Genomic DNA, 8551 nt, shown 5'->3' with positions numbered 1-8551 from the left:
TAGCGCCACACGGGAGATGACCTACGGCAACCGAGCAACGGCGCCGCCGGCCAATCGCCGCGCCCCGTCGCGGGCCCGCCGCCAATGGGCGCCCCGCGGGGGCGGGGCCTGCGGAGGCGCCGCGCGTCTCCACGCCAACGGGCGGCAGCCCCCCGGGGCGCCGCGGGCCGGGCCATGCGGGGCCCGAGGGGGGGAGGAGGGGACCGGGCACCCCGGGACCGTGTGTCCCGGCCCCGTTCCCGGCTCTACCCTCGGCCCTGCGCGGCGGCGAGGCGGAAGCGAACGGGATCTCCGTGCCGCGGGGCCGGAGGGGTCGGCGCGATTGGTGACGCGGGGCTTCGGCGGGGCCGCTCCCCGAGCCGTACCCCCCCCGCAGTGGGGATGGTGCGTTCCCCGGCGGCAGCGGCGGAGGCTGCAGTGCCCGGCCCTGTCCACGGGAGGGCGCGATTCCCGCTCTCCAGTGCGGGATCTGCCGCTGGATGCGGGATCCCGCGGGATGGGGTGCGGGGATACCCCGGATCAGTCCCCCCGCTGGGTGCGGGGATACCGCAGGATGGGGTGCGGGGATACCCCGGATCAGTCCCCTCGCTGGGTGCGGGGATCCCGCGGGATGGGGTGCGGGGATACTCCGGATCAGCCCCCCCCGCTGGGTGCGGGGATCCGACGGGGATCCTGCGGGATAGGGTGCGAGGATACCTCGGATCAGCCCCTCCGCTGGGTGCGGGGATCCCGCGGGGAGCAGAATCCCCAGGATCCTCTACACTGGGTGCTGGGATCCCCATGATCCCCCTCGCTGGATGCGGGGATTCCATGGGTGCTGGGATCCCCAGGATCTCCCTCGCGTGATGCAGAGACCCCGGGGGTCACAGCCCTGTGCCCCCCCAGCCGCCTGTGCTGGGCCGGGCTGAGACCGGCCACAACTCACTGCACCGATGTGCGGGCTGGTTCTTCCCTCCGCAGCGCAGCGGTGAAAACAATGGAATTTTTCCCCTCCTCTCCCGTTCCACAGTCTGAGGCAGCGGCTCCTCCTCGCTGTGATCAGTTATTACAGGGAAAAATACACTCGCGGCTGGGAAAACTAGAGGGCAGCCCTGGGCTGCACTTCTCAGAAACCAAATCCCTGTTTCCAGGACCGGGCTGTCCTTGTTTGGTTTATTTAAGCACAAACATCTCCGAACTTGCCAGAAAAATGTTATTGCCTCCTTACAGGATGGTGTATCCGGCGGATTCAGGCGCATTAACACAGTTCAAACACTCTCACACCATAAAGGCTGTTGGAGCAACAGCTGGGGAGGGGGATTTCAGTAAGAGGAAACTCCAGGGGCCATGGAGCTGCATCCCAAGAATCCAAACTGTGGCAGCGGGCGGCTGGGGTGCCAGAGGGAGGGGCCGGTGCCGTGTGGAGGGGACCCTATTTAGGATCTGTTCTTCACGCACCCCAAAACGCTCACAGTTGTCCCCAGGTGGCCATCTGGAGGAGGACAAGGACGGGGACAAAATAGGGCCAAGGAAAGAGAAGGAGCAAAGAAGGGGGTACAGAAAGAAGGGGAAAGAATGGGGTAAAGAAAGAGGGAGGAGGAAAAAGTGAGCAAAAAAGGGGGTAAAGAAGGGGCCAAGGGAAGAAGAGGACAACTAAGAATGCAGAAAAAAAAAAGACAGGGAAAAGAATGGGATAAAGGTTGGACAGAAGGAAAGGGGTCAAAAAAGGGGACCAGGAAAGGGACAGGAAAGGAAGAGGACAAAGAAAGAGAAGGGAAAGAACAGGGTAAAGTGAAAAGGGGGCAAAGAACAGGTAAAGATGTAGACAAGGAAAGAGGGGGGCAAATGAAGGGGCAAAGAAAGGAGAGGGGAAAGGGGCAAAGAAAGGCATAAAGAGGGGAACAAGGAAAGAGGTATAGAAAAAGGGATAAAGGAGGGGACGAGGAAAACGGGTCCGGGGTTTTTCCCGCCCTTACCGGGACGTCCGGAGGGGCGGCCTTTTCCCGCCCCATCCTCAATCTTGAGGAAACGAAACAGCCGTCGACGAGACCGCCTCCCCCCAGTGCCACCTCCTCCTCGACGACGCCGTTTTCCCTGTGGCGCCGCCGGTGTGCATGAGCCTCAGGATGGAGCAGACGCTGCCGCCCTACGAGGTGCTGCCGACGGGGATGAACATGAACGAGATGCCCAAGACGAGCACGACGGTGACGGTGGAGGAGGAGCAGCCGCCTCCCCCCCGAGACCACCTGGTCTGGTCCCTCTTCACCACCCTGTACGGCAACATCTGCTGCCTCGGGTTCCTGGCATTCTTCTTCTCCGTCAAGGTGAGGGACTCGGCGGGGGGGGGAAGGCTGGGGGTTGGGGGAAGCCGCGGGGACCCCACAGAGCCCCCATAGAGCCCACAGAATGCCTGACCCCAGGGAGAGCCACGGACCTCACAAAGCTTTAGTTCGGGGGGTGTCCAGTGGACCCCACAAGCCCCAGACCAGAGAGTGCCCCGTGGACCCCACAGAGCCCCCTCTCCATGGACTCCTGGCCCCACAGAGCCCTCGTGGACCCCACAGAGCCCCCTCTCCATGGAGCCCTGGCCCCACAGTGTCCTGGAGTACCCCTGGTGTTTTGGGGGAATTTAGCCCAGAGTGGCAACCTCCAGCACCTCTCACACCTGCCTGCAGCCTTGAGCCCCCCGGGGCCACCCCCCTCCGACCCCACTGACTCTCCCCTCTGCCTCCCCACAGTCCAGGGACCGCAAAGTGCTGGGTGACCACAGCGGGGCCCTGAGCTACGGCTCCACGGCCAAGTGCCTGAACATCACGGCCCTGGTGATCAACATCATCGCCGTCATCATCGTAATCATCGTCGTCGCCGTGGTGTTCAGCACCGCAGCGAACCGCTTCAACTACAACAACTACAGCAACAACTACGGCTAACGCTACCCCAACCCCACTTAGCACCTCCTTGCTCCACAGGCAATTAGTTCCCGCAGTGCCTGCCAGGAGCTCCACTCACCCCCTCAGCGCCAGGGGGTGCCCCTGGGGCCCGCCGGGGTCCTGTCCCACTCTCCTCATTGCCCAAAGCTGTTGTTGAGCCCTTGCTGATGCTGGAAGTGCCTGGGGGCGGACACCCCTCCTCAGGTGGGAGCTGAGCACCCCCAAAACGGCTGTGACCTGCTTGCTGCTTTGCTCTGGGTTTGGAGCCCCAGCTGACCCGAAACAATCCCCGGGAGGAGCACTTTGTTTGGAGAAAACCTGGTTCAAATAAAGATTTCTTTCACTTTAGCCCCGGCTCGGTTTTATTTCGGCAGGAAGAGGTTTAGGGTCCCCCCCCCCACCGCAGTGTGGCTAGTTAAGAAACAACATCGGCAGCTGGAGGTGCCTGGGGGGGGCGGGGAGGGAAATTGTCTCTCATCGCAGAAACAATGCTCGGGGACACACCCGGCTCCATGAACGCGGATACTGCACCCATAGGGTCACCCCGAGGATGGGAGGAGAACCTCACCTGTGCCAGGGTGTCACCCAGAGCACCCCTGCCCTCACCGGCCCTCAGGGAGGGCTGGGAACAAGCAGAGCTGAGGATTAGCTGGACTGGGGGAGGCAGGATGTGCAAAGGGCTTGAGTGGGATGAACTGGAACGTGACTGTGCAGGACAGCGGGGCTGGAGAGGCTCCCGGAGGGAAGGGGGTGGTGGGTGCTGTGGCTCCATCCCGACTGGCCTTGCTGCACATCTCCCGGGGCTGGATTCCTCGGTGATTTGGGACACTGGTAAGGTTCGCAGATAGGAGCCCGGCTGTCCCGGGAACAGCTGCCATGCAAAGCAGGGAACAAATGATGTGTCTTGCTGGCGTGCACGGCTTTTGGTTTCAATGTTTCACCTCAGCACACCAGTTTCCTCACAATTACTCTCTCCATCCTGCGGGGGGGGGGGGGGGGGGGGGGGGGGGGGGGGGGGGGCCGGGGGGGGGGCCCCCCCCGGGTTGGGGGGGGGGGGGGAGGGAGCTGTGCTTGGTGGAAGCCACACGGAGGGCCAGCCATCCCTGTCCCCTCGCCGGGAGAGCTGGCAGGGCAGCAGGCAGCGATCCTCGCGCCTCCGGCCGCCGCACGTGCCGCTCGCTGCCCGGCCCCGGCGGCGTCCGGAGTGACCCGCGCAGGGACCGCGGAAAATCCCGGCCCGAGTCCATCTGGCAGAGCTTCAGCTATGCAGCTGTCCTGCTTTCCCCCTTCCCCTCCGTGCTCCTCGCCCTCCCCTCGGCAGGCCCTGGTCCTCGGGGCTGGGGCCCCACAAGGATGGGAACAAAACCCTGTTTTTCCCTCTCCCCGAAGAACTTCGGGTTCCTGGCAGGACGCTGCATTCGTAAGATGTCAGAAATCCCACTCACAGACACAGCGGGTAATTGTTGCAGGATCCCTGGCACTGAGCGCCCAGTGAATCATTTTTTTGCTCCACTTCTTCCCGGAAAACACGGGCTCCTTGCTGCAAAGGGGAATATGCTGCCTGCCTAGCCCCACCCTTGGCCTGCCCAAATCCCAGCACATCCAATGGGGACTTGGGACACCAAAGGCCGTTGCTCTGAGATCCCCTCTTCCTCCTGCTCCCTGTTTCTATCAACAGCTTCCAGCACAAATCCAAAGTGCAGCCCCATACAAACCAACATGGAAAAAATTGACCCTTTCCCAGTGCAAACCAGCCACCAGCAAAACCTTCTTCCAGCCTGTGACCACACCGGGCTGCCATGGAGAGCTCCCTCCAGTCTGTCCACTCCAACCTCAAAGTCCTATGGACTCCACTCAGAGTCCCCAGAGTCCCCTCAAATCCCCTTGGGGTCCACAAAGTCCCCTCAAATCACCTTGGAATCCCCAAAGTCCCCTTGAGTCCCCTTGGAGTCCATAAGGTCCCCCAGAGTTCCCTTGGAGTCCCAAAAGTCTCTTTGAATCCCCCCAAAGTTCCCAAGCCCCCCTGGATTCCCCCAAGTGCCCTTAGAGTCCCCAGGCTCCCTTGGAGACCCCTCAAGTCCCCTCAGAGTCCCCAAAATCTCCTCAGAGTCGTTTCACAGCCCCCAAGACCCTTTAAGCCCCCCAAAGTCCCCAAATCCCATTGGAGCCCCACAGGGTTCCCTGGAGCCCCCAGGCTCCCCTCGGAACCTCTCGAGTCCCCTTAAGCTCCCCCGAAGCCCCAGAGCTGCCCTGCACCCCCAGCCCAGGAGGGGTCGGGGTCCCGGGTGGCCGTGTGTCATCCCCCCCCCGCGCGGGGCGGTGCGGGGCCAATCCCCCGCCCTGGGCGCGCTCCATTCCAGTTCCAGGAGCTCATTCCCGGCCATGGAGACCCGACAGGCGGACGTGTCCATCCCACTGCAGTCCTCCGGCTGGGGGTCGGCTCCCCCCGGTCCTCGGGCGGACCCGCCGCCCCGGGACTATGTGCTCTGGTCGCTGTTCAACGTGGTGCTGTGGGGCGCGGTGGCCGGGCTGGGCTGCCTCGGCTTCCCCCCGCTCGTCTACTCCATCAAGGTGAGGGGGGCGACCAGGGACCCCCACCCGACACCCTGGATCTAGCCCTGATCGGCCCCGGGACGCCTCATCCAGAGCGACCCCCAGCCAGCTCCTCCCAGGACCCCGCGACGGAGCCCGGCACAGGACCCCCGGCACATCCCGACCTCCTCCCCGGCTTGGGACGCCCTGACCCAATCCGGCTCGGGATGTCCGACATGTCCCGACGCTCTCCCCGACCCAGGACCCCCCCACCCAGCCAGGGACCCCCCGACATGTCCCGACCCCCTCCCCGACTCGGGAGCCCCCGACCCAGCCCGACTCAGACCTTTCCCTCCCCTCGGGACCCTCCAGTCCTTTCCACCCCGACCCAGCCCTCCCTGACACCACCCCGGTCCCCATATTCCATCTCCTACCCTGGACCCCAGATCCGCTCTCTCATCTCCAACCCCCCACTTTCTCCCCGCCCCGGGACCCCAGTGCTGTGTGCCCCCCCCCGAGCCTGCACCACCCAGTGCCGTGACTGCCGGGCGGGTGGAGGAACAGGCAGTGCCCGGCGGCTTCCCCCCCTGCCCCGGGTGACACAGCCCTGGGGTCCCAGCACAACCCCGCAGCCGCCCCCGGGGCCGGGTTGGGCCCCCAACCAGTTCCCCCCATTCTGAGCCCCCTCATTTACCCCCCAGGCCCGTGACTGCAAGTTGCTGGGGGACCTGGAGGGTGCCCGGCGTCACAGCTCCCGCGCCAGGGTGGCAAACATCATCTGCTCCGTGCTGGCAACCCTCGTGTTGGTGGGCTTCATCATCCTCGTCATCATCCTCACCGTCTTCCTGGAAATCGAACTCGAGAACCCCTGACCGCCGCCTGGCCCCCACCCGCGGGGGGCTTCTCCCCCTCCTCCCGCCCCGCAAATGTGCCCGCTCGGGGCGCGGGGGCGAGGGGATTGAGCCCCGTCTCCTCGCTGCTGCCCTCCGGGTGTCCCCGCACAGCCGCGGGAGGGGATGGGGCGGCCCGGCGGGGGGCGTGGGGAGGCAGCCCCCCCCCCCTTTCTCTGCTCTTGCGCTTCCTGGCACCTGTGACACACCTGTCAGTCCCTGCTGCCACCAATAAAGCTCGTCCTGCCAAATCCCCTCGTTGTCACCTCATTCACCACGGGACAGAGTAGAGGGTCCTCGCACGACTTCGTGGGACCCTCCTCCTTCTCTTCCTCCTCCTCTTTATTCTTCTCCTCCTCCTCTTCCTCCTCCTCCTTGCCCTGCCTCCATCCCGCCGCAGGGCAGAGTGCTTCCAGCCCAGATCCCAAGGAAATTCCTTTCCAAAATCTCAGGTGTGGCAAAAGAAGGAAATTAAAGACCCTCCGTGATTTTTGGCTGCCCACACCCCCCCCCATCACCCTGCAGCGCCCTCTCCCCCCGACTTCCAGGGACCCCATGGATGCAGCTCTTCCACCTTTCCCTATTAACCTGCCATTTCATCCATCCCGTAGCCCAAAGGTGCTGCCAAGGAGGGGTCTGCCCTGCCCAGCTCACCTGGAGGGTTGGGGCTGGAGGTCCCGGTGCCAGCCAGCGCCACGAGGGTCCTGGAACCGAGGATCAGTCTTGGGATGATCCTCAGACGGTGTTGGAGTCACCTCACAGCTCCATCGCCGTGCACTGCCCACGCTGGAGCCATCCATGCCCCTCATCCAGGCGGGAAAGCTGGCTATAAAAAGCTTTCCCAGGCTTGCCATCCCAGTGCTTCTCCCAGCTCCCAGCCCGGCCTTGTTGGACAACCGCATCCCGCAGAGCTGTAATTTCCCAGGTTTATATTTAGCGGAGCAGGGCTATATAAGAGGTGCCCAGCCGTGCTCCCCTCAGGCTGCTGGAGCCGCGGGTGCCCCTCTCCGTGGCCATGGACACGTCGTACCCGCGGGAGGACGAGCCGCACCGCAAGCGTGGACCGCCGCCCGCCGCCCCCCCGCCCCGCGACCACCTCGTCTGGGCCATCTTCAACACCCTCTACATGAATTTCTGCTGCCTGGGCTTCGTGGCGCTCGCCTTCGCCGTCAAGGTACAGGCACCCGGCAGGACAGGAGCGTTTGGGGTCTCCGGGAAACCCTCGCCACCTAGATGCCAAGGGAGGGATTGCCGAGGAGGCACGGAGCACCTGGGATAACTCCTGGGGGGGTGGGATAGGGGGGAGGGAGCCCAACACCCGCCAGAGGCAAGTGATGCTGGCAACTGGTGAATCCTCCCTGCTGTGTTCCTGCCACCTATCAGGGACGTTGTGGGACCTCCTGGATAACCACAGCCCCCCGCCCACACTCCAAGGACCACCTGCTTCATCCTAGAAAGTGCCGTGGGGGCTGTGATGTTCCCAGGCGCCCGCCCCAGCCCTTTGGCAGGAGCAGCTCCAGCTGGACCGGAGCAGGGTGGAAAGATGGGGGCAAGCAGGAGCTGGAGCCAGTGGGGCTCCGGAGGAAGCAGGAGGAAAAATCCCAGCTCCAGCTTGACCAGACCAGAACAGAAAGATGGGGGCAAGAAGGAGCTGGTGCCAGTGAGGCTTTGGAGGAAGCAGGAGGGAAAATCCCAGAGGCAAAGGAAGTGGAGCCAGAAGGGAACGGGAGCGTGTGGAACAGGGGCAGCCTGGGACAGATGGATGGATGGATGGATGGATGGATGGATGGCTAAACTGTGGGCTGCAAGGGGACTAAAGCCCTGGAGCGAGGCTGGGAGAGGCACAGGAGGGGGCTGCAGGAAAAGGGCTGAGGAAAAGGGGGCTGAGGAAAGGGGCTGCAGGAGATGGATGTGGGAAGGGGGTTGAGGGGAAGGGGGCTGAGAGAAGGGGCTGCAGGAGGGGTCTGTCCTCCCGTTGCAGGCGCGGGACCGGAAGGTGTCTGGGGACGTGGAAGCCGCTCGGCACTTCAGCTCCAAGGCCCGGTGCTACAACGCCCTGGCCACGGCGGGCAGCGTGGTGCTGCCACTGCTGATCGTCGCCCTCGTCGTCACCGGCGTCATCCACCTCTCCAAGCTCGCCCAGGACTCCGTCGGCTTCTTCACTTACCAGTTCAGCGGGAGGGACGACGAGGACCACTGATGGGGGCCGGGTGAAGGGCT

The 8551-nt window shown here is 64.0% G+C and overlaps 3 protein-coding genes across 3 annotated transcripts; all 3 read left to right on the top strand.

The window, feature by feature from the left end:
• Positions 1-1728: 1728 nt before the first annotated feature.
• On the top strand, positions 1729-3257 carry LOC113973772 (interferon-induced transmembrane protein 1-like). The gene is made up of 2 exons (XM_027696269.1): positions 1729-2303; positions 2718-3257. Exons 1-2 carry the CDS (start codon positions 2094-2096, stop codon positions 2907-2909), a joined length of 402 nt encoding a protein of 133 aa, XP_027552070.1. The 5' UTR covers positions 1729-2093; the 3' UTR covers positions 2910-3257.
• A 2034-nt stretch (positions 3258-5291) lies between these two features.
• LOC113973773 (interferon-induced transmembrane protein 5-like) lies at positions 5292-6582 on the top strand. Its single transcript, XM_027696270.1, has 2 exons — positions 5292-5480; positions 6143-6582. The coding sequence occupies exons 1-2, from the start codon at positions 5292-5294 to the stop codon at positions 6311-6313; spliced, it is 360 nt and encodes a 119-aa protein (XP_027552071.1). The 3' UTR covers positions 6314-6582.
• A 764-nt stretch (positions 6583-7346) lies between these two features.
• LOC113973771 (interferon-induced transmembrane protein 5-like) lies at positions 7347-8551 on the top strand. The gene is made up of 2 exons (XM_027696268.1): positions 7347-7505; positions 8313-8551. Exons 1-2 carry the CDS (start codon positions 7347-7349, stop codon positions 8529-8531), a joined length of 378 nt encoding a protein of 125 aa, XP_027552069.1. The 3' UTR covers positions 8532-8551.

This window comes from Neopelma chrysocephalum, unplaced genomic scaffold (assembly GCF_003984885.1).
Source record: "Neopelma chrysocephalum unplaced genomic scaffold, ASM398488v2 Primary Assembly neopelma1_106, whole genome shotgun sequence".
In the NCBI taxonomy this organism is placed as follows: domain Eukaryota; kingdom Metazoa; phylum Chordata; class Aves; order Passeriformes; family Pipridae; genus Neopelma; species Neopelma chrysocephalum.
The sequence above is the reverse complement of the archived record's forward strand: the minus strand, read 5'-3'. Positions and strand labels throughout refer to the sequence as shown.

Bases quoted from the DNA above. Each gene is read 5' to 3' on its own strand.
- LOC113973772 (XM_027696269.1), top strand. From the start codon at position 2,094: ATGAGCCTCAGGATGGAGCAGACGCTGCCGCCCTACGAGGTGCTGCCG. The intron at 2,304-2,717 runs GTGAGGGACTCG...GCCTCCCCACAG, and splicing joins CATTCTTCTTCTCCGTCAAG to TCCAGGGACCGCAAAGTGCT.
- LOC113973773 (XM_027696270.1), top strand. From the start codon at position 5,292: ATGGAGACCCGACAGGCGGACGTGTCCATCCCACTGCAGTCCTCCGGC. The intron at 5,481-6,142 runs GTGAGGGGGGCG...TTTACCCCCCAG, and splicing joins CGCTCGTCTACTCCATCAAG to GCCCGTGACTGCAAGTTGCT.
- LOC113973771 (XM_027696268.1), top strand. From the start codon at position 7,347: ATGGACACGTCGTACCCGCGGGAGGACGAGCCGCACCGCAAGCGTGGA. The intron at 7,506-8,312 runs GTACAGGCACCC...CTCCCGTTGCAG, and splicing joins CGCTCGCCTTCGCCGTCAAG to GCGCGGGACCGGAAGGTGTC.